The sequence below is a fragment of the Diaporthe amygdali genome (genome assembly GCF_026229845.1).
Source record: "Diaporthe amygdali strain CAA958 chromosome Unknown NODE_35_length_488319_cov_65_809586, whole genome shotgun sequence".
In the NCBI taxonomy this organism is placed as follows: Eukaryota; Fungi; Ascomycota; class Sordariomycetes; order Diaporthales; family Diaporthaceae; genus Diaporthe; species Diaporthe amygdali.
Window position 1 is genome coordinate 398,797 of NW_026517055.1, and position 22,134 is coordinate 420,930.

General features: G+C 53.1%; 11 protein-coding genes across 11 annotated transcripts; 3 read left to right on the forward strand and 8 right to left on the reverse strand.

Annotated features, from left to right (window-relative positions):
* Positions 1-365: 365 nt before the first annotated feature.
* On the forward strand, positions 366-731 carry J7T55_011321 (uncharacterized protein; the record flags this gene model as incomplete). Its single annotated transcript, XM_053133212.1, has 2 exons — positions 366-463; positions 551-731. 2 exons carry the CDS (start codon positions 366-368, stop codon positions 729-731), a joined length of 279 nt encoding a protein of 92 aa, XP_052988993.1.
* A 2,287-nt stretch (positions 732-3,018) lies between these two features.
* J7T55_011322 (uncharacterized protein) lies at positions 3,019-3,564 on the forward strand (the record flags this gene model as incomplete). Its single annotated transcript, XM_053133213.1, has 1 exon — positions 3,019-3,564. One exon carries the CDS (start codon positions 3,019-3,021, stop codon positions 3,562-3,564), a length of 546 nt encoding a protein of 181 aa, XP_052988994.1.
* A 355-nt stretch (positions 3,565-3,919) lies between these two features.
* On the reverse strand, positions 3,920-4,993 carry J7T55_011323 (gentisatedioxygenase; the record flags this gene model as incomplete). The annotated part of the gene is made up of 2 exons (XM_053133214.1): positions 3,920-4,233; positions 4,306-4,993. The coding sequence occupies 2 exons, from the start codon at positions 4,991-4,993 to the stop codon at positions 3,920-3,922; spliced, it is 1,002 nt and encodes a 333-aa protein (XP_052988995.1).
* A 435-nt stretch (positions 4,994-5,428) lies between these two features.
* Positions 5,429-8,130, forward strand: J7T55_011324 (c6 transcription; the record flags this gene model as incomplete). The annotated part of the gene is made up of 7 exons (XM_053133216.1): positions 5,429-5,590; positions 5,705-5,805; positions 5,868-6,115; positions 6,174-7,044; positions 7,097-7,563; positions 7,619-7,840; positions 7,904-8,130. The coding sequence occupies 7 exons, from the start codon at positions 5,429-5,431 to the stop codon at positions 8,128-8,130; spliced, it is 2,298 nt and encodes a 765-aa protein (XP_052988996.1).
* A 94-nt stretch (positions 8,131-8,224) lies between these two features.
* Positions 8,225-9,997, reverse strand: J7T55_011325 (salicylate hydroxylase; the record flags this gene model as incomplete). Its single annotated transcript, XM_053133217.1, has 5 exons — positions 8,225-8,732; positions 8,786-8,944; positions 9,007-9,163; positions 9,219-9,573; positions 9,638-9,997. The coding sequence occupies 5 exons, from the start codon at positions 9,995-9,997 to the stop codon at positions 8,225-8,227; spliced, it is 1,539 nt and encodes a 512-aa protein (XP_052988997.1).
* A 553-nt stretch (positions 9,998-10,550) lies between these two features.
* J7T55_011326 (uncharacterized protein) lies at positions 10,551-11,502 on the reverse strand (the record flags this gene model as incomplete). Its single annotated transcript, XM_053133218.1, has 2 exons — positions 10,551-10,657; positions 10,719-11,502. The coding sequence occupies 2 exons, from the start codon at positions 11,500-11,502 to the stop codon at positions 10,551-10,553; spliced, it is 891 nt and encodes a 296-aa protein (XP_052988998.1).
* A 362-nt stretch (positions 11,503-11,864) lies between these two features.
* Positions 11,865-12,908, reverse strand: J7T55_011327 (uncharacterized protein; the record flags this gene model as incomplete). The annotated part of the gene is made up of 1 exon (XM_053133219.1): positions 11,865-12,908. One exon carries the CDS (start codon positions 12,906-12,908, stop codon positions 11,865-11,867), a length of 1,044 nt encoding a protein of 347 aa, XP_052988999.1.
* An 894-nt stretch (positions 12,909-13,802) lies between these two features.
* J7T55_011328 (uncharacterized protein) lies at positions 13,803-15,862 on the reverse strand (the record flags this gene model as incomplete). Its single annotated transcript, XM_053133220.1, has 4 exons — positions 13,803-14,479; positions 14,575-14,787; positions 14,880-15,441; positions 15,674-15,862. The coding sequence occupies 4 exons, from the start codon at positions 15,860-15,862 to the stop codon at positions 13,803-13,805; spliced, it is 1,641 nt and encodes a 546-aa protein (XP_052989000.1).
* A 1,123-nt stretch (positions 15,863-16,985) lies between these two features.
* Positions 16,986-17,591, reverse strand: J7T55_011329 (uncharacterized protein; the record flags this gene model as incomplete). Its single annotated transcript, XM_053133221.1, has 3 exons — positions 16,986-17,120; positions 17,189-17,394; positions 17,495-17,591. The coding sequence occupies 3 exons, from the start codon at positions 17,589-17,591 to the stop codon at positions 16,986-16,988; spliced, it is 438 nt and encodes a 145-aa protein (XP_052989001.1).
* Positions 17,592-18,590: 999 nt separating this feature from the next.
* Positions 18,591-20,301, reverse strand: J7T55_011330 (uncharacterized protein; the record flags this gene model as incomplete). The annotated part of the gene is made up of 3 exons (XM_053133222.1): positions 18,591-18,836; positions 18,915-19,798; positions 19,875-20,301. 3 exons carry the CDS (start codon positions 20,299-20,301, stop codon positions 18,591-18,593), a joined length of 1,557 nt encoding a protein of 518 aa, XP_052989002.1.
* Positions 20,302-20,986: 685 nt separating this feature from the next.
* Positions 20,987-21,345, reverse strand: J7T55_011331 (uncharacterized protein; the record flags this gene model as incomplete). The annotated part of the gene is made up of 2 exons (XM_053133223.1): positions 20,987-21,118; positions 21,169-21,345. 2 exons carry the CDS (start codon positions 21,343-21,345, stop codon positions 20,987-20,989), a joined length of 309 nt encoding a protein of 102 aa, XP_052989003.1.
* Positions 21,346-22,134: the final 789 nt, after the last annotated feature.

Below are 22,134 nucleotides of genomic sequence, written 5' to 3' on the forward strand. Positions count from 1 at the left end.
GAGACGATCATAGCCGACCGCGATGTCGATTGAACCCTCCAGCCAAATCAACGGCAACCCAGCCATATCCTACCTTTCGACCTCTCAGTCGCCAACTCGACACCAACGCAGGCCCGAATCCCATCTATCGAAGCGGACGATCGATCGAGAAAAGAGATACGCCGCGCGCCGATCCGGCAGTGGCGACTGCTGCATCCGATGAAATCAAGATAGGAAAAGGACGACTCAAGGACGGCAAGATCCTAGAACAGCATGTTGTGTTCTGGTACCAGAACGCCGCCGGCTAGGTATTCCTATTGGACACGTATATCGGATTCCGTGAGTTGGGCTTCGGCATAGCCCTCTCGCTGCTCGTGCTGCTCATTATGCACTTGAGCTTCTCGTACATGACACGCCTTGTGTATTCGGGGCCGCTGTTCCGGTTCCACGTCAACCCGATTCACAAGGCAAACGTAGCCAGGGCGTATTGCACCACACTGGTTCCACTCCTTAGATGATCTACTCGTCATGGTACCCAGTCAGGAATGGCACATTGTGCTGAATGCGACAGCGAGACGTACAACAGCGAGGGCCCCTTCCGGCCACAACCATTCAATGATACGAATGCTAAATACGTCCAGGACGGCGCCGGCGCACACATCCTCAGGGAGTTGTTCGAGTTGATGCACGGTAAAGACAGCGCCGCGGACCCGTTCGAGGCGAGCGTATCCAACGGCCGACATCGAAAATGACCATGCGTGAAGACGAACAAGTGTTGTCGGCTTTACACGCCACGGATACCACGCCACGGATACAGTCGGCAGAGCGGTGCTAGGAGGTGCAAGAAACGAGAATTATGACCCAGAACAGACTGACCAAGACTTCTTATGCGGTTGGACACTTCATTAGATTGTGTGGCCCTCGTCCCCTTTGACCCAGCGGACAAAACTTGCAGGTCCTGTCTTGCCTCTACATTGTAGCGTGGCGTCGCGTTCTTCGAGTTCGGCACGACCTGGCTGTCGAAATAGAAGAACGGCAGGTCCTACAAGGAGGACCTCAAGATGTATACGATACGAGTGCCAGGCTCACAATTGTCTGTGATGCCTATCCAGACCACTGTCTGCTATCAGTCCGTTCTTATCCAGAAAGCCACCCTTTTGGGCAGAGTGGTCAGACAAATCCGGAGTCTGTCGTAGTCTCGGGTGTCTCGCTGGTAGAACGGCCACAAGGATCTATATTCTGGTACGTCTGTGAAAGGAGACCAACAAGCCGCAGGTGGAACCAAGCCTGCGGCATTGGATGAGACCGCTTCGCAAGCATTATCAAGATCTAAGCCGTTTCCTGATGGAGTGACTATCTTGATGAGAAATGCTATGCGTCGGATTCTAGCGGGCATTATAGCTGCTGAGCTGCACTAGAATTACGTATAAACGGCAGCTGCTGATTCGTTACAGCAGCACTTGAGTCCCGAGTCCAGACTCTCTAGTTGGAGGCGCCAGCCAAAGAGTCAACCAATCCAGCTTTGATCAAGACATGTATAAAATTGTCCTTGTTTCTGAGGGTGTTAGTCTGTGTCTGTGATCGTTGCTAGCCTGGGGCGCCTGGATACTTTTGTCTGGCGAGCACAAACATCCATCTAGCCCTTCTATCGCACTACCGATAATCCGCTATCCTCGTGGGATGCGCAGCAGCGGTGGGTACGCAGCGTGAGGATCCGCAGATGGGCACCTGGTCCACCCCTGAGCCACGCTCCCCCCCTCCCCCTCATGCCGAGGTCCCTGGCCCACGCAGCGGGCCGAGACGCTCTAATCACCAGCACGACATCGTTATCGTCTGCAGGTTTCGAGTTCAAATACCCGCTATCACATACCAAACCAGTCAAGGCACCCGTGGCGGTCGAGATGAGGAGCCCGTCAGCCCGTCAGACTGGATTGCGACTACCTTGGCGCCAAGGAGATGATCACCGGCTATTTGGAAAGGAACGAGTCCGCTTGTGGCTACTCCGAGACACCAGCGCCGCCCCCAAGAAGCAAACGCCTTGAACATGACCCGTACAACAGGCCAGGAGAAGAGAGAGAAAGAGAGACAGAGGAGATGATCATGGATCGTATCGAATCAGGACCCAGCAAAATCAGCTGACGATACATGATGTTGTGGTTACAAACACAAGTGCAGCACGCCGTTGCCATGCAAATACAAACACACACACACTCTCTCTCTCTTTGAGGCGAAGGCTCGCAGAATGAGACATATTTTATGATCTCATCTGACCGTCACCGCTACAGGTAAAGCGCCGACAGCCGTTGAGGCACAGACGGGCAGATTTGACAGGCAGAGACGCTGACAGGCAGACAGGCGGCCGACCCTCTCCTATTGTTTGTTTGCACATGCTTTCTTGTGCCTGTCACAGTTTGTCGCTTCTCGTTTCTAGACTCCCCCAGACCAGGGGCACAGACTCGTCCTCGCCCTATCGGAGAACTGCCAGATGACGGATGTTCCACGGGTACAACCTTGGACGAAGGCCCCATCAGCATCCTCATTGCTCCGTCCACAATGTCATGTCAGGAATGCGCATGTCCGGTCGCTTACCCCTGCAGGAAACTGCGCCTCACAACATGTTCCTACAGAGGCTTGGCCGCTCACTCTGACGGACTTGGATACGCCTGGATACGCAAGAATACGGCTCAGTACGATGACACGGGCCCAAAGTCGCCCCCCTCCCGGGCCAGACGGTCAGACCCAGGCCTTTGGGTTTGGACCCTGGATAAAACAAATGTGTACCCCAGCTTTTTCTAAACTTGGGTCTGGGGGCTGTCGGTCCGCCACTTTGACCTTCATTCACCCGCTCTCTGTCTCACTCACCCTCCTTCACCTCAAGCTCTCATCGTCATCGTCACCACTCACGACTACCTGATTCTAGGCTTCGGCTCTCCTCAGCATACAAGGAATAAAGTTTCATCTCACCTCGAGAAAAATCTCGATTGCTATATCTACCTCTACTTGATCCGGAGCTTGGCATGACCTGCACCCTCGCGAGGTATGGCGTCTCGAAGTGACACGGTCTTTCCCCTGATCCCCGCGCCCATGGCGCTGGCAGTAGACACCCTCTCGGCCGCCGCCGCCACCACGTCACGGCGGTCTCCCGCACCATCAAGAGCCACTACCACATCGGCAGACAGGATAACGACACCAAATACACCGGCGACGGCAGCAGCAGAAACACCAGGAGCAACAACAAAACGGGCCAAGAACCCACGGCATCCCATCTTCAACGAGGATATCTTCTCCCGGTTCTACACCACCCCGTTCCTGGTCTTCCACTTCGCCATCTACGGCGCTATCCCTTTCTACTACCTGCTGCACTACTCGCCCTTCCGGGACTTTGGCGGCGGCACCCTGAACCACGTCGTGAAATGGGCCCTATTCGTCCTCACGCAGTACATCACCGCCGTCATCGTCACCTCGTGGAACGGGCGGTACCGCGTGCAGAAAGACGTGACTGCTTGCGCGCTGATGCTGGTCGGGCTGGCTGGGTTGACGGGACTGAAGGCGCTGGTGGACGGGATGGCTGCGTCTAAGGGATGATGTTGATCAGGGAGGGCGCTGGCTGGGAGTGAGATGCTCCCTTCTGGACAGATGGGAAGACCGCCCGGCGATGGTCAGCTCCTTCGAAATTCTGAGCTCCAGGCTGGCAGTGGCCGGCAGTACAGTACGGCGCGACTGGATGCTTTATGGTGCAGCTGAGTAAGATCAAGCTGGAGTACACATAAGACCTAGGAACACGTGCTGGGGTCACATCAGTGTTGACTCTGCACCTGCGTATGATAAACTACACATCATAGATCGCGCACCGGGTAGATCCACCGACAATGCGCAGCACACGCACATTTCAAAACCATGTGCTTCAGTACAGACTTCTTGGTGGTTTTCTATATCAGGCTCAGGTTGACACAAGCGACTCAATGTCCATATCGGCCGTCCTATAGAATCCAAGGGAGTTGAGCATAGGCTTGTCATCGAAGCGGTACAGGTACACCGGCGCTCCAGCGCTGCTGTCGCTTGCGGAATGCTGGTACGGATACCATGAAGGGATGCAGAAAGTGTCACCCCTTTCCCAGGAAAACTTCCTGTCGCCGATAGTGGTATATCCCGAGCCCTCAATCACATGATAGACGGACGACGCAGTCTCCTGCACAACGGGAGTCTTCTTCCCTGCATTGACACGCGTTGCGGCCCCGCCCAAGGTCTTGCTCACTGTCATCATCGTGAGCAATTTAGTCAAATTGTCCGATGACACGGGAGAATGTGGCCACCAGACCCACTCACCTTCCGACCCATCCTTCTTCAGATACCGCAACTCAGTCCAGTCCCCGGGCACCTCATCAAGCCCAGCCTTCATCTGCGACCAAGGAAACACCAGTGGCGAAGCAGCCGAGTCAGCATCCTCGGCCGGGTACCGCGGCGCAGCAAAGTGCTCGACGAAATGCACAGGGAAGTGCTGGAAGCAGGGCAGGTCAAGCCCATCAAGCCAGACCATGGGGCCGGACCCGTCCTTGCCGTGGTCATGCCAGTTCCAGCGGGGAGTGATGATAACGTCGCCGCGGCGCATGGCGATGCGCCCGCCCTGCACGGCCGTGAAACCCCCCTCGCCCTCGATGATGAAGCGCATCGCGAACGCCGTGTGCCGGTGCGCGCGCGCCGTCTCGCCCGGCATCACCAGCTGCAACCCCGCGTACAGCGTGTCGGTCGTAAAGGGCGGGTCGCGGCTTGGGTTCGCCAGCATCAGCACGCGCCGCTCCGCCTGGTGCTCGCCTACCAGCTCGCCTGCCTCGAGGAGGCTGGGCCGGATCTGGGAGTACCGCCAGGCGTGGGGGACGCATCGCGGGTCTGGCTGGGGCGGGTTGAGGCGCGCCATCTGCAGCCATAGTGGCTTTGTGTGAGCTTGCGCGGCCCGATCCAAAAGGGCCTTGGTTGCGTCTTGAGTGTCGGTCTCTGTTAGTGTCGTTGTCGCCATTTTGAAGGCTGAAATCGTTCACTTGTTTGGTGAGATGAGCTCTCAGGTATCAACAGGAGGCATCAACAGGATTTCGTCCCGTTTAATGTAGAATCGTAGCAGAAATAATACAAAGTTGTACGCCATGGCTCTTACCAACCTAAATTCAAAGCATATGTGTGTAAGTGCAGTTGATGAATGGTGAGTTCCTGCGCCCGGATTTAGGGAAGCTTTTCCGGCTGCCACGAAACACGGGAGCACCGGAGCCGACGAAACTCACGGACGCAGACGCCCAGAGCGGGGAGATAAAGCTCAAGCTTCCGAACAGATTTCAACAACCAAATGCTTTGCCCTTCTATCTGATCTCTCAGACAGACTTGACAGCCCACTCATATGTCTGGGTGCGGCTCCATGTTTAAGTCTGACAACTCCTAGATCCGCGAAGCATATCAGACCATGGCAGGCTCCATCCGGGTCTCACTCCCGGACAACGAAAGCATGGCCGGGGCAGAAGACGACTCCGGCGGGTCGATTGGCGGGTCACCGGCACGGCCGAGGCCGCAGAAGCGCCGCAGAATCCCGGTGGCGTGCGGTGCTTGCAGAAGCAAGAAGTCCAGGGTAAGGCCGGTGTCTCCCACGTGGGACCCCATCCAGGCAGAGAGCTGCCCGCCGTGTTGACCAATCGAGGTCTTCCCGTGAGTTTCCGCATGAGTGCTGATCTCTCGGCCGCAGTGCGATGGCTCTCGGCCGAAATGCTCGACCTGCCAGACCCTGAATATTGAATGTGTCTATCTTGCGCCGCCAATTGCTACGACCACGCCTGTCCCGAGAGCGTGAGTGTCTTCACTGTGTATCTATCTATCTAAATTGAAACACGACTGACTTAGCCTACTAGATTTCTACAGCTTGTCGAGTCCCGCCTGTCTCAGCTTGAGAGCGATGTGCGTTCATTGAAGAGCCAGCAGAGCGAAGCTGGCAGCGTCCCAGATTCTGCCATCGTGGATCGAAGGGCAAGCATTGCGAGCCACCGCATTCCGAACAATGTCCATGAGCCAGACTCTGATGAGTCGGCTGTGACACCGGATGCAACTGATGGCATCGGGTCCATCGAATTCACAAAGGAGGATGATTCTGGGTATTATGGTATTCAGCAGTTGGATTTGAAGCTCGATCAATTTGTGCAAAGGCTAACAGATCCTAGGACCGTCCTCCAATATTGCATTTACGCGAAGCATTCGAAGAGCACTTTCTACACTTTTATCCCAGAACCTAGGAAAACGCTCCCACAGGCAAGGAAGCCCGCAACGCCCTTCACTTGATGTGTCTCGTCCTCCAACACCGCGCAAGGAGCCAACCAGATCAGCCGCGGAAGTCTCAGGTAATTACATGGACAAGTCTCGGGCTACTAATGACTGCCTGCGACTCCCGCCAGACGACGAGATGGATGCTATCGTCGAACGCTTTTTCAGAGATACAGGAGCGTTATTCCCGTTTGTCCATCCAAAAACCTTCATGGACACGTACCACCGGACGAAGAGCATCGGATTCAGAAGGTTCAGACGATCGTGGCTGGCTCTTCTGAACGCCATCCTAGCTATGGCCACCTTTACTTCTGTCAGCTCGAGCTCAAGCGCAACGGAAAGAGGGGCTAAAGCAGAGGTCTTCTTCACACGAGCAAAGGCTCTATGTCTCGATCAAATGCTGAGCGGTTCCAGCCTGGAGACGGTCCAAGCCATGCTGCTAATGAGCCAGTACCTACAAGGAACACACCGCTCAGTCATGACCTGGAATATGCACGGCATAGCTGTCAAAGCAGCATTTCAGTTGGGCCTTCATTCCACCACCTCGTTGAAGGCCTACTCACCACTCGAGAGAGAGACGCGGACTCGAACATGGTTTGGCTGTGTTATGTTGGATCGGACCCTAAGCATGACTTTTGGTCGGCCTCCTGCAATTCCAGAATCATACATTCGTACCCCACTACCTCAGCCGTACAGTGGAACAGATATCGATCCCAATTCGGAGCTCTCTGAAGAGGATACTATGAGTATACACTTCTTCGTGTCTACGATGTGAGTATTCTGAGACACCCAATCCTACAATCATGCTGATTCCTCCTTTCAGCACGCTATACAAAGTCATGTGGACCATCATTGATCGACTATACGACTGCAACATAGCATGCCCCGACAACAGTGTTCTCTCCATAGCCTCCCAGATCCTCCAGATCGAGCATCAACTCTTGGAGTGGCAGGCTTCTCTCCCGCCTCTGCTGTCTCTGACTGACCCCGCGGAGATACGGAACAACGGTGACTTCAGTTTAGCAAGACGATTTCGGGTGATCCTCACACTCAGATATCACAATGTCCGCCTCCTCGCTCATCGTCGCATATTCGACCTTTACCTCACCGGCATTGAAAAGGGTCTGGGCTACGATACCCATGAGTCGATGCTGACACAAGTTGGAGAGCGAAGCAAAACTGTCTGTCTCCAAACAGCATCTGAACTGATCTCCATCGTCAACATCATCACTCATTCTCCGCAACCCAAGTGTGGGTTGCTGGGTGCATGGTGGTTTACGCTTTATTACAGTCAGTACTTCCAGAATCGAAGGCTACTTTCATCGCCCATCTAACTCAATCTCAGCCTTGAATGCCGCGCTTACAATCTTCACATTGGCTCTGTGCAATCATGCCAACAGCGCCATCCCTGGGGCACCTTGCAACCCCGGTGGCGTAGCTGACCAGGCTCTGAGAGACGCTTTGGCAGAAGCACTGGCCTGTCTACCATTGATCGACAAGGGGAACAGGATGGTCGACAAATGTGCCAAGTTTCTCGCCACGCTGCAGCAATGTTTGAACTTGCTAGGTATGCCCCACCGGGGAAGCACAGAATCCTCAAGTTTTATACTAATACCCTTCCTTATTACAGATCAAAGTGGACTTGATGATCCTACTCAAGCGAGACCCGGTGTCAACGGGCACATGCCTTTGGCAACGCCTCAAGGAAACCAGAACGGGCAATATCCATTTGTGCCTACACCACTTGACGCAGTCAATATTGACCTTACAGCACTGGGCTGGGAAACAGAAAGCTTCTTGTCTTCTCTCAACGCCGGTTTCATGGAAGGGTTCCAGGATTCGGATCTGTTCTGCTAGGCTGGAGCACATAGGTAGTGATGAAAAAGTGCAATTGTGCTATCAATAAGGACTGGATTACTCGTTCCCATCTCATCCAGATATCGCAGCCCAATCAGCACTCACTCCGACAAATGAGCTCATCTACAGCCTCCTCCCAAGCCCTGTCCATGACCCTTTCCGCATCATACCCGTAGGCCCACTCCTGCGTGACAGGGTCACTCCACTGATTAGGGCTGCTGAGGAAGTGCTTGCCCTCGACCTCAGGCCGCATAGCCTCATCCCGTGCTTGCTGCAGCGGGCCGTCCGCGAAGTGCCAGATCATCGAGTTGACCATGCTGGCCTCCTGCATCATGCCCGTGCGCTGCACTCGCTCCTTCTCGAACACCCGCAGGGCGAACTTGAGCTGCTTCGTGGACGTGATGTGGCTGAGGGCCACTGCGAGCGCTGCCCCGTCCTCGACTGCCATTGCCGCACCTTCTGACATGTAGGGCAACATAGCGTGAGCGGCGTCGCCGAGTATGAGGAGCTTAGATGACGGGGACACCCAGCTGTCGAGGGCTTCTCCGCTCATCAGGGGTGTCTTCATTACCTTGTCGATGAGGCTGATAATGGTCGTGAGGCTTTGGAATGGTCAGTGACTTGTCTAATCTGTAAATAGGCAAATCGAACTCACTGTGGATGCCAGCCTTCGAATTCTTTCTTCATCGTCTCCAGGACATCTCCTTCTGCTCCCGTGGCTGGAGAGCCGGATCGATCTGGGTGTGACAGGACCATGTTGAACGCCTGTCCGCCAGCTATGCAGTATGTCATAACATGCCTGTCTTCTCCGATCCTGCAATAAATTAGTACTACATGCGTGCTTCGTTCTGCGCAGGCGGAAGGTGATCGACGAACCAGAGATTCAGATTGGGTTGTTCAAGCACCCATGAGATTTCAGGGATCTTTCTCATCTTCGCCACGTCGACTGTTGCACGATAGACAGCGTATCCTGTGAACTTGGGAGCACCGCGGCCGTTTGGGGCTACAATACTTCGCGCCGTTGATTTCACCCCTGATACTACAAGTCAGCCAGAAACCAGTCAGCACCTGATGACTAGGAGACTGACCATCAGCAGCAACGACAAGATCTCCCTGGAAGACGCTTCCATCGGACAAATTGATAGTGGCGGTGTCAGGCTCATACACTTCGACCTTGCTGTTCAGCCGCGTCTTTACTCCTAAGGCCACAGCCTGCTGATACAGCGCGGTGTGCAGATGGGCCCTGTGAACCACGTAATATGGAACCTCGTAGTGGGAGTTGAACTCCGCCGTCAGGTCTGTTACCCCGATGACTGCGCTGTCCTGCCATCTGCGGAAGTTGATCCTGGAAGGCTCGACGACTTGCTTAGCCAGTCGCTGCATGACGCCCCATCTCTTCAGCAGTTTGCCCGAGTTTGGTGGGACTTGGATGCCGGCGCCGACCTAGCATACGCGATTTGAGTCTTATTGTCAAGATATCTCAGAGCTGAGATGGTCTTCCACTTACCTCCATTAATTCAGGGGCCTGCTCGAAAACCGTGACATCATGACCGGTACGTCTCAGGGCGATTGCTGTAGCAAGCCCTCCAAGACCAGCTCCAACAATTAGAATGTTCAGCTTCACCCTGGCTGCTGGAGTGACGGTATGTTTTTCATATGGATTGGTTTGGGCATTCCCTAGAAAGCGCAGGCAGTTTGACGGATACGACGTTGTAGTGAACTTGGGTTTTTCCTCCAGTTCCACGCTGGAATGCGCTCCGTTGCTGCGTGTGTGACCGTTTGTGGTGCCAGAAACCGTCTTCTCTATAGGACCATCTGCGTGTTTCGACGTCACGATGTTTCCTGGAGAGTCTGTTAATATCGGCATTTTTTCGCGGTCGTACAGCTTGGAAAACTATCAGTGGCGATCATATGAAGACTTGGAATCACAGCTCCCGAACACTGAGAACAGCAGAGTCTTATCAAATCTTTTGATGAATTTGCAAGGGCCTGACATGCTCAATGTCTCGGCGGATGCGTCTGCGCGCTTGATACACTACACATCTACACCTGAGAGCCTCGGGTTCCTGTACGCTTCCCTAACTCCCCGACCGAACACCTTAGCGTGGCCCCTTGATCCTCGTTCGCGCTCATAATTCGAGGCCGACGAAATCGGGATGGCAACGCATGAACAAATCATTGGAAAGAATTCTCGGAAACGGGGGTATCTCAGCTGTCCGCGACAGGAGTCTTGTCCGGCAAAGTTGTGCACTCAACTTTATCCAAGGGAGAAAAGTAACCTTACGTCAATGTGGGTTATAGAAAGCTTCATGTCACCCAGGAAACCAAACAAGGAGATGAATTGCTACAGCTGGGCAATCTTAAGGGAACAAGTGGATGGATTTCATCAAAGTGACATATATACGTGTTACAAGTTTTAATCATGCATATTCAACTCCATTGCGTAGTGTCCCAATCTTAGAAATATTCACTTCGACGTTGTCTCCCGGCTTCAGCCATTGGGGAGGGCTCATGCCCATCCCGACGCCTATTGAATATGTTTGTCAACACTCTAGAAAATATTTCTTATCAAATTTGCTTGTACTTACCACCTGGAGTGCCTGTCATTATGACAGACCCTTTTTGCAAAGTGGTCCCACTTGACAGGTACGAAATCAAGTAGGCACAGTCGAAGAGGAGATCCCCGACAGATTCCTGCTGCCTCACCTGACCATTGACAACCGTGGCGAGGTCAAGCTTCTGAGGGTCTCCGATCAGGTCAGATCGCACGAGACAGGGGCCCAGCGGAGCAAAGGTGTCAAAGCCCTTGGAAAACCCCCACTGCGGTATTACACCAGCAAACGCAGAATCTCGCTGCAGCTTCCGGGACGAGACGTCGTTGCCACAAGTGTAAGCCGCGACATAAGACAGCGCGTCTTCCTTGGACACGTCCTTCGCGTCCCTGCCTATGACGAAGCAGAGTTCCCCTTCGTAGTCCGCCTGGTCGTCCTGGGCGATCTTGGGGATGACCACGTTGGCTCCGTGGTCGAGCACGCACGTGTTCGGCTTGAAGAAGATAAAGGGGAATGGCGGTGGCTTCCTTCCTGCTTCGCGGATGTGTTTGGCGTAATTGAGGCCTACGCACCTCAGGATGGGGACGTCTGCCTGGGACAGCGGGCCGAGGAGCTGCTTTACTGTGACGACCTCCTCGGTTACCACGGTGCTGCCTGAAGTGTCGTAGATATCGTCTCCCTGGATGACTTTGGCCTGCAGCTTCGTGCTCTCTGTCGTAGTTCCCAAGTCAAAGTCCGGGCTGGGGAGGATAGGCTCGCCTCGGAGCGTGCGGCCATCCACGGCCACGAATCGGATCAGTCGTTCCCATGCAACAGACATGATGGTGATGTGGAAGATTATGAAATTGCGATATACGGTTGAACTCTTGAAACGTATGTTCACTTTATTTACGAGCTAGCGAGACTGCCTGTGATTGACCCTCGTTGTTCTCTTTTCAGGTGTGTGCACGGGGAACATGGGATATACGCAGCAGGTAGCACCGGAGATAGGGAACACTACCCGGGCTCAGAGACTTGGGTTAATATGACTACACAGGGCCATAGGAACACTCGCTGTAACGATTCTCAAGCCGGTAAATTCTCGGCACTTCTATCTCAGTAGCTGAGTCCGGGGATGTTACTGGTTGCACATAGGGGCAATCCTCTCGCAGCAGGGCCTGGTCTGCACAGACATGTCTACATCTAGTATGGGAGTTTCTGACTCTTATCCCAGTCCCTGCCCAGAAGCCAAGCCATGCCGTCAAGCCATATCGTCTTGATACTATCAGTGTGTGCGTCTGGTATCGGAAATGTGACCCAGCCAACGTGCCCGAGATCCTTAAGAACATCGATGCGACTCTCTGCCACCCCCTTATCCTTCAGGATTCTGCCATAAAGAACCGCGTCGTCCCGAAGACAGTCCAGCTCGCCGGCCTGCGTGTACACCCGCGGGGCGTGATGGCCCTTGATACTATGCAGGTCCAAGTTCAGGGGCGAGAACCAAGGTGAATTAAAGTCGGGCGCCAGCCTCCTCTCGCACTGGTGCATCGCCTCCGTCGGCATGTTCCCATCCGCGTTGTCCACACGCGACGTCCACTGTGGCGCATACTCGGCCGGTAGTGTCATGGCCTCAGCCACCACGGCTGGGACTGACGCGAACACGCCCGTCAGCGGCCGAGCGAGAGGGCTGAGGCCGCGGACGAGCTCACTGTCCTTGTCCGCCGCGGCAGCGGCTGCGATGCCTGCGATGACGGCCGCGATGTTTGCGCCTGCGCTAGCTCCCCCAATGACGAATCCTAGATCCAGGTCAACAGATACGCCACCGTCCTTCAGCACTCCATCATTGAGGTTGCCAGGTTGTGAGAGCCATGCAACAGCCTCCCACGCGCTCTGCATCGGCGCCGGGAACGGGTCCTCCGGGGCGACCTTGTAGGTCGGGCTGGCGACGACTGCGCCGAGGAGGGCGGCGAAGCCGCGTGCCGGAGCTATCATCATCTCGGGCTCGCCCCCGCACCACCCGCCGCCGTAGAGCAGAACTATCAGGGGGTAGCCTTTGTTGTCGGGCGCAGGCTTGGCTGGCCGGGTGACGATGGTGCGGCTGCTGGTCCCGTCTGGCAGTGGGATCTCAATAGTGGTTTCGACGAGATGCGGTGGGCAGGGCCCCAGCTGGTCTAGACCTGTTTGATTCAAGGTCCTCATGCCCTCTCGTCGTTGTGCGATCTCTTCGGCTTCGTCGGAGTCGGGCATTCTGATGGGTGGCATGATTTGGTGCGAGTGACTGACCAGATTTTGAGGGTAAGCAATGAAGCGTGTTTGGATGTTGTTATTCTCAGATAATTAGTATCACGTAGCGTCCAACTTTTAAACTGCCTAAAAAGGAGCCACAGTGGTTGAGTATTGAAATGTTGGGAATATGTCAGACATATTCAGGGGCTCAGGGCATTTGATCTAATTGGACAGACTGTAGGCAGCTACAAAGGCATACACATGCAGGCGGAACGAATTCCCCCGCGCTAGAAGGACGCTTACGGTGGTCAGTGCCACGCCTGAGGAATTATGCAGCTTGAAGCGAGGGCAATTTTGGTAATAGAAGTTCCAACTATTTAGAAGATGATGTTGAGCGGATCACATACACAATGCTGGAATCCTGATCATTGCCATTTCATGGCCGCGGGACCATCAAACTTATGAGTAAGAGATACCAAAAGAGACATGATCATTCTTGAAGCTACATCCAAAGGAAAACTGGGAATATCTTACATCGCTCCCCATTTCTGCAGCCCTCACTTTAAATCCACAGTCAAGGCCTGTGGCCGAGAGCTGAAGTTGATTATTCAATATTCATGATTCAAACAGAATCAAAATTATGAATGAATATCTCGAAAAAAAAATAAAAATGGGTTTCTTTGTTGTTCAAGTAATACGCTGTTAGTAATCTTCATTACGAAATCTGAATACATATAGACAAATCAACGAATTGTGAACTGAAAGTAGCTTGAGATGCTTGTATCATGTAATTACCATTGCCCACGCTATGATCTTTATATGCAGCAAGCATATGTCCATGTATTTATATACAGCAGCGCAATATCAATCAAATTAAACACACCATAAATATACGGTGGCCGCTGTCCCATGCCATTAAACATCACGACGGGTATTCCGGCCTTGGTCCACCTCGTCCAGCGAGTCACGCCTCCAGCCTTGATACGTTGGATTGAGCATCAACGGGGACGGTGTTGACCCCATGATGCTCCTTCGCTGTTCTTGCGGTGAGTCCGTCGACAATGGTGACACAGACCGAGTTTCCTGTAGATATAGCGAATCAAGTGACAGCCGCCCAGTCGAAACCGTGTTCCATCTCCGCGGTACATCCTGAGTGGGAGACACAGGGGGAGCGGGAGCGGGAGAAGCAACAGGTGTGGTCTCGACTTCTTCATCTCTCTCGACCTGGAATTCATCAGGACTGGGTTCGCGGTGTTGTGCTTCGATGTCCCTCGGCTCGTCTTCCGTCACAGGTCCTAATTGTGAGCGCTGCGAGAGTTCTACTAGCGTGGTGCCGTCGTCGAGCACGCCCTCGAGCGTGCGGCATGTATCTAGCACGCTGTCCTGGAATAGCTTCATACGCCCACGGACTCGGCCCAGGTTTCCCCTACTGGCGTTGCCGCTCCCTTGTGGTGTTCTCCCGCTACTACCTGGGTAAGGATTGTAGTTGCTGGGCCGGCGTTGTACTGCCGCGGCGCGCCGGGCCGCTCCGGAACTTTGTTCGCGGTGAACGAAAAGCGAGCGGAAGGAGACGAGACATGCGACGATGAAAGCTGTGGGTCCAGGTAAATCAGTCCCAAATGTTTCAATGGTCATACGACGCTTGCATGAGAACGTGGACTTCATGCATGCAGAGACTCCAACTCACCCGTGCAAAATTCGATATGAAACCAGAACCACACCCAAGGTATGTTGAATGTCTTCCCTGCGGTGGTTGCGGTGAACACTTCACTTAACAAAGCACCGCGTAGCACCGTTGCAACGATAGTGAACCCGACCAGGGAGAAGATGGCACCGAGGGCAATCTTCTTACGCAAGCTGATTCGAACGCCCCAAAGAATCCACACTGGGAATGCGATGACTGCCGCGTAAAGAAGAACATGATAGTTAGTCTCTGTCTCATTTCCAGATGTCGAATGTTGGTCAGAGAAAACACGGGAGGAATGCACTCACTCAATGCGTCTGTGAAAATATCCAGCGCAACCGATACTCTGAAGTATGTGAAGAACGTGTTCTCGTATCCGTGGGTTTGACATGTCGTGAGGGTATACTCAATACTGCCGAACAGGCATTTAAACGTCGGAACACCCATAGTAACGCTCGCTATGCCGCATGCCAACACAATAAAGAGGACAATCCACCACGCGATCCAGAACGCACGACCAACCCGATTTCCCAAGCGATAGAAGAACAGGAGGAAGTTGACCTTGATGGAGTAGAAGCCCACGATGAACAGAATGATAGAGGACCCGCACGCTTTCAGCATCGACTCGGTGTCCGCGAGGAACGCCAGCAAGCTTCCGAAAGGGACGATAGAGTTGTCATTGACCCAGGCCATCAAGTGGTAAATCTCATAGGAGAATCGAGTCGCGACACTTTCGATGCTGGTGATCAGGAACAGGGTGGCTATCATGAGCCAGTCCTCGGCGAGGAGGTGTCGAAAGCACGTCCATCGGATGTAGATGCGCGCGGCGAGGGCGACGGCGCATAACGAGAAGAGGAACCAGGTGATGCCCTACATTGTCCAACATCGTCAGAGCTGCTGTGATCGTTGCGAGGGGCTGGGGAGGGGAACGGGGTGTTGTGTTACCAGGAAGGTACTCTGCGACAGCTGGGTCGCGGAGTCCGACGATGCCATTGTTCGTGCCCAGCCGACATCACAGAACAGGTCTGGGTGCGGATTTCACGGAGGACGGTGACGCAAGTATCTGGTGTCCTCGAAGGATCGATCTGTTGGGGGCCATTACCGTCAGATCGGAGTGAAACACGTGGGCGCCAAAACGTGGGCGCCGCAAAAGGACGGCGCCTCCCTCACGACGAGCCGGCAGGGCTGGTAATCCTTGTGCTTTTGGGGCTCTCACATTCGCCCAGCGCCTGTATTGCTGGGCCGACTCGACGCATGGCGTTGCATTGTGGAACGGGTGCGACCCATCCATTTGGCAGTGTCTCCCGCCTCCAGCCTATTTACTTGAACGGGACCGGCTTGAAACAGCTTAGGGCGGTAAGCACTATTGCCTGCATTGTCTGATTGTGTGGTCCTCTTTCTTGGTCACTTGACAATCTCACTGTCTAGATTATGCAGTGTGACCCACTATACTCTGTCTGCGTAAGCTAATGGACCAGCATGGACCAGTAAGGTGCTCGGTAGGATGACAATCCTGGTTCACGAAGGATCGCTTATACCACGAAGGATTCCCGATACCACCTTGTTAAACACTATGTATATATATCTCAGCAACAATTTCAGGCCATGTACAGAACTTGTGGGTCTGTATAAGACCTTTTGCGGTATCTCTCATTTTAGGAAACTTTTTTTCAACGGGGCCTCCACAACACAAAAGTCTCACCCCGATTTTCGTCGGCCCACGTCACTGTGGACTTTGGCGAGTAATGGACATCTGCAAGGTAAACAAAGTATCGTCGCGGCAATTCAACAATCTTTCTAGTGGGAGCCGGCATCTATCCCGATAGTCCGTCCTCGTGTTGGGCTGGAGATACCCTACAGCAAAGAGTGGTTGATATGGGGTGCTGCTACGGATTGGCCATCCCGCTCACATAAGAAAATTTCTAGCGGGCATGATATAGATTCGAATACTTGCCCACGCCCCCTCACTTACTGCAGGAGAAATTGTTAAAAATAGTGCGTTGGATGGTAGGTTGGAGACAAGCTGCGACTTCAATTGGAAGCGGGACTCGGCACTTATGAACAGTGACTTGATCTCCATGCTTGAGAGAATGCGCATGATTTCTGGCCGAGAAGATTTGACAACTACCAATGTTGCCGAGTTCAGAAGGAAATCGACCATTTCTAAGAGCATCATTCATCTTCATACTCGCCCCGTAGATCGCACTGGTGAGACAGCTTACTTGAACTCCGCTCGCTGCTTTGCTCCAAAGGTCAAATGCAGATATGCAAACACAAGAACAGGAGATGAGACCCGCAAAGCTGTACGACCGTAATCAAATTGTGTGGCATCAGTGTTACGCAAGATCCAATTTTCTGGGCCCCTTATTGTGGTATAAGGCGGAAAAGACAGCGCTGTTATTCTGAGCAAGGATTCAAAACTTTGAGTCCAGGTCTGGCTCGCTGCGAACGAGGTTCAAGGTGGGTAGATATAGTTCAGCTTCACCCAAGGCTGTAATGTCCTTCCAGGCCTTCCACTCCCAACCTTCGATCTTTTGGGGCTCCTTGGTCTGCATTCAGACTGTCAGCATTAGGATCACAAGGAAGCCGGAAAGCTCGGCTGGCTGCTTATACACACCTCAGGCTGCTGAGCGGAGTCCTCCCGCTCTGAGAGGATGTAAAGCGTCACTTCATGCTTGTCCTCTTCTTTCTGGATATCGTTGGTGTAGGCGATGATTTTCTTGGGAACAATCTTGAGGCCTGTCTCTTCTAGCACTTCTCTCTTGATGCTGGCGAAGATGTCCTCTCCAAATTCCAAGTTGCCACCTGGCAACTCGTAAAGCCCTGTTTGGTCGGCAGGCGTCAGATTTCTTTTCGCTCAATGTAGTGGAACCTCAACACTCTTGCAACCTGGCGAGAGCATTGGTAACGGTTATGACCATACCTGTGCCAGTTTTTCCCTTCCTTTTCCCGATGATGATCTTTCCTTGTCCATCAGGAATGACGGCTGCTATCTCGACGTGTGCACGTTTGCCTCCCATTGTGCTGAGCAAGTGATCTCGAGTGTGAAACTTTGAGGTGCAATGCTTTTCTAGTATTCAGGAAGTAGTCGTCCGAATTCTGTTGTTGCGCTTTGCGTCGAGAAGGAAATTTTGAGATTTCGGAATCCTTAAGTATTCAGGTCAATATTCGAAGTTGATCACCGAACATCACTTTTTGAGGCCTCCTTAAAATTGAAACAAAACACGTATTCGCTGGTGGCGTGGCCATCGTCCTATGGCTTGGCGATGTATGCCTTGTCTTGTGAAGTGCGGTGAGCAGTTAAACTCACCGCATTTAAGGCAAAACAAAGCATGTAATGCCGAGCAGGATTTGTAACGAGCGAGGTAACAGCACCAGCCACCTTGTGTTAAGCATCGTCATGCTGTACGCTCTCGCTCGTTTGATGGCGTAGCAAGCCACGTCGTTTAAGAGTTGCTTCCAAAGCTATTGGTTAGGTCAATCAATTATTGCGGGCACGATTTCGCAGCTGGGTCTCAAAGCGATCGCAGCTCTGGGACTGTGAGGAGTTGTGTTTATGACTGAGTTCCAAGTTCCATATTCTCTTGGCACAGACTTTGTCCGCTGAAGGACCTCCACAGAACAAGGTTCAGTTAAGCTGAGTCGTTCTGCCGCAACTGCAGCTCGGAGTGTATCAATTTCCCAGTACTCAAACGCCGGCAGAATGCTCCATGGGGTAATGAGACTTCAAAGTCTTGTCCATGCTCACAGAAATATCCGTAATTTATCACTATGTTGCTCAAGTGAATGAATGTCCGATTGTCTTTCCTCTGAGGATGCATGGAAGCCAGACCATGGTTTCGCGTGGATATCAAACATGACCCGAGTATACTCACAAGTTACTAGTATATGGCACAAAATAAGAACCTCAAATATCTCGATGGATGGTTCCTAGACAACAAACTTGCTTTCACCCCCTCCCCCTTCCCTATCAGACTCAAGGTGGACTGGGCATATTCTCACTCTCCATTACTACGATTTCACAACTCGTCATGCAGGGGTATCTTGGCCTGGATATCCTGCACCTCGTACGGGTAGAACATATTGTCGTCGCCGCCCCATTGAGCCGGCAGGTCCGTTCGCTTTTCCCAGATCGCTGTCGAGACTTTCTCAGACTTCAGACCCTCCGCAACGGCATCCACCTCGTCCATAACTCGCATGAGATTGCGCCCCATGAGGTCTTTGACCTCCTCGTCCGACCAGCCACGGATCAGCATTTCGGTGATCTATAATGCGCTACCGTTAAGTCGTTGTGCCCAGTGAAAAAGGATAATGGCAAACATCTAAGGGTGCTTCCGACTTACCAAGTTCGGATACTTGCTGGCATCCTCAAGACCTTTGACGGAAGCAAACATCCCGTCGAAGTCGGACCCTATCCCCACATGCTTCTTTCCCACTATACCAGTAACATGCTCAATATGGTCCGCGAGCCTTGAGACATTGGCAGACTCGACCGTGGGGCCCACAAACGCAGGGAAGAAGACACACTGTATAACCCCAGGGTTCTTGCCCTCGCCGGAGCCAATCAACTTCAGGACATCATCAGGCACATTCCGCGGGTGATCGTGCAGAGCCCGCGAGACGGAATGTGTCCACACCACAGGTGCCTTGGAAATTTCGATAGCCTGCCTCGCAGTCTCGTCGCTCGAGTGAGAGAGATCAACCAAGACCCCTAAGCGGTTCAGCTCGGCGATGAGCTCTCTCCCAAGGTCTGAGAGACCGTTGCCTTCGTGGCCCGACGGAGCCATGGGCTTTCCGAACCCGGAAGACGATGCAAATGCACTGTGGCACATGTGTGTGAGACTGACGTAGCGGACGCCTAGTTGTGCGAATAGTCTGACGGTGGATAAGGAGTTCCCCAGGAAGTGGGTGCCTTCCATCCCAAGTAGACTGGCGACTTTGCCTGACTTGAAGACTGAGCGGATGTCTTCAGATGAACGGGCGTACTGGAAATGGTCGGGGTGCGACGCTATCATCTGATTGATCAGATCGAGCACTTCCAAGGCATCGCGAAGACCGTCGTTGGGTATGTTGTAGTCGGCGCCGACTTCGATGCCCAGGAAGTCCGGACATGGCGCCCAGACCGTCCAGAAGGCTGCCCCGAGATTGCCTTTTCGGAGGCGAGGGATGTCGATATGACCAGGTGTGTATGTCGCAAGGTCGGGCAGGATGGACAGTGGATGACGGTCTGGCAGCGGATTTAATTTAGCGGGCTTCCTAGATATGAGTCGTTGGCGCAAAGTGAGGACCGTGAAAATGCTCACCGAGGGACCGAATGATCTGCGGGAGATCAATATGTGTGTCGATGAGAGGACTCTCCTTCATCAACGACTCGGCACGCTCGTATAGTGGTGATCTTGTCCAGTGTGAGTCGTACTCTACATCCTGCGATTCTGAATCGATAATGGGCTTCTGCTCTTCTACACGGGGACTGGCAGCAGCGTGACTGTTGAATCGCGTCGTGAAGACACTAACGGCTGCAACCGTCCCGAGAATTCTTCGCCCCAGAGTCATTTCGTGGTCGTCTTGTTCAGATGCCCTCGATGTCTGCAGTACGTATGCGCCGAAGCTAGTCTTGCATGTCGACAGAGAGAAAAAGGAAGGAGTTGAGAATACTATGGGATTGCCCGCATCATGTGTGAGTCCGTACCGGCACGCCTCCGAGATCGCCGCCAACCAGCGTCTCCGCATCTTATCGTCACCACCAGCAGAATTCCGGCCACGACAGGTATGCCGTGGAACCAAGATGTTACATACACAGACAATTCAGGTAACTCTTCATCCCTGCCGTCATGCTGAGGTAATTGTTAAGTATCATTGTGTTTTCACTCACCCCTCCCCCACACACGTTACTAGGTATTGCAGGCATACAGCTATCGACTCTCAAACTAGAATTTTGTGGTTCGCAATCCTGAGTACGAGACCCCAACTGAAATAGCTGCATGCGTGTCATCAGTATATTTGATACATGATCTGAGGTACTTTGAACGGCAAAGCGCCCACGATAGCCGTGTCGAAACGGCTGGCCCCAGCCTGATCACAAGGAGTGGTAGTTCTCACCGAATAATTCGCAACTCAATTTCGCAGCAATATTGAAGATGACATTAGCCAAAACAGCCCAAATTGAAGACCAATTTAGAGGCTGAAGAGATCTGGTGCAGTTCACAGTAGGTGCGGCAAAGGCGGTCTTGGTAGTCCACAGCTTGAGCAGGTAAGTATAAAATTGTCTACTATAAATAATCCTTCTTAACCACCCGAGGCCGATCCATGTCTATTCAGGTGTCATTCCTGTCCAAGAGCCCAGTGTATCGTCCGACCTAAGATAAATGCCTTCCATGACGCCGAAGTCCATCACATATCAACCCGCCAGCTCACATCACGACCCAGTGCCTGCGGTATCACGATGACCATTTGAGTTCCGTCCGCCGGCGTGCTGCTTCTTGAACGGCCGCAGGGACGCTGCTACCTCCTCGGCGCGTCTTTTCGCACGTCTTGCCGCATCTTCGTTCTGTATGGCGCATGCCAAGCTGTCATGGTGATATGAGCTTGTTCGTGCACCTGCGGACTCTTCTTCCTGGTGGTTGGTGGACGGGGATTGCTGCCCCTGACCATCTCCGCTAGAGGTATCGTGGCTATGATTTGACCGGTTAGCCCTAGCATTGTGTAAGCCAAGTCTAGCCTGTACTGTTTCCCTGGGAGGAGGTAGACGGTGCCCCTGACGGGGAGAGTGGGCATGGTATATGCCTGACTAGAGACAGAAGGCAAAGTGAGCAGAACTTGCCTCTCTTGGGAGCCTTCTTGAGCTTGTGTTGACGATGTTTTCGAGTTTGCCATGTTCAAGTGGCCGACAAGGGAGGAAAACGGAGTGGAGGAATGATGAAGAAATTCTAGTCTATGTGGCTCCAGATTGGTCTTGACAATGGAGCCGAGCAACAAAACACAAAAGCCTCGCGATGAAAAACAAGAGAGGTCGACGGGCAGAGCCACGATTGTTACATGGAGTATTTATGTCCGCACACACAGACATTCTGGTACAGTCTCAACCATCGACCGCTCCAAACACCATGGTCTGCCCAACAAACCGCCCAGCACACGATTGATAGCTTCGGACGCCCGACCAGCGTGCCGGCGCGTGAATCGACTACGCCGATCCGCGAAAAGGGGGCCGGTGTGCACCGACTTCCTTCGCGGTGAGCCAGTCAACCACCATGCAAGAAATTAAAGATGACGCGCCTCTCTTTTTGTACCTGGGTACCGGCCATCCCAAGGCAGTTTCAAGGTCGCGCGTTCGAGAACAGGTGGGACAAAACATCCCGTCCGCTTGGGGGCTGCATACGGATCCAGGACTCCCATTCGGGCCGGTGAGAGAGCACACATGCGTGCGCGGATGTATATATGATGTGCACTTTACTCCCTGAATTGATTCAATTGAATAGGTACTGGATACTTTCATTGGGCGTATTGACCCTGGTAAATCGAAGTAGTCAAAACCTCTCACACTTGATACATTTCTAGGATCTCAGT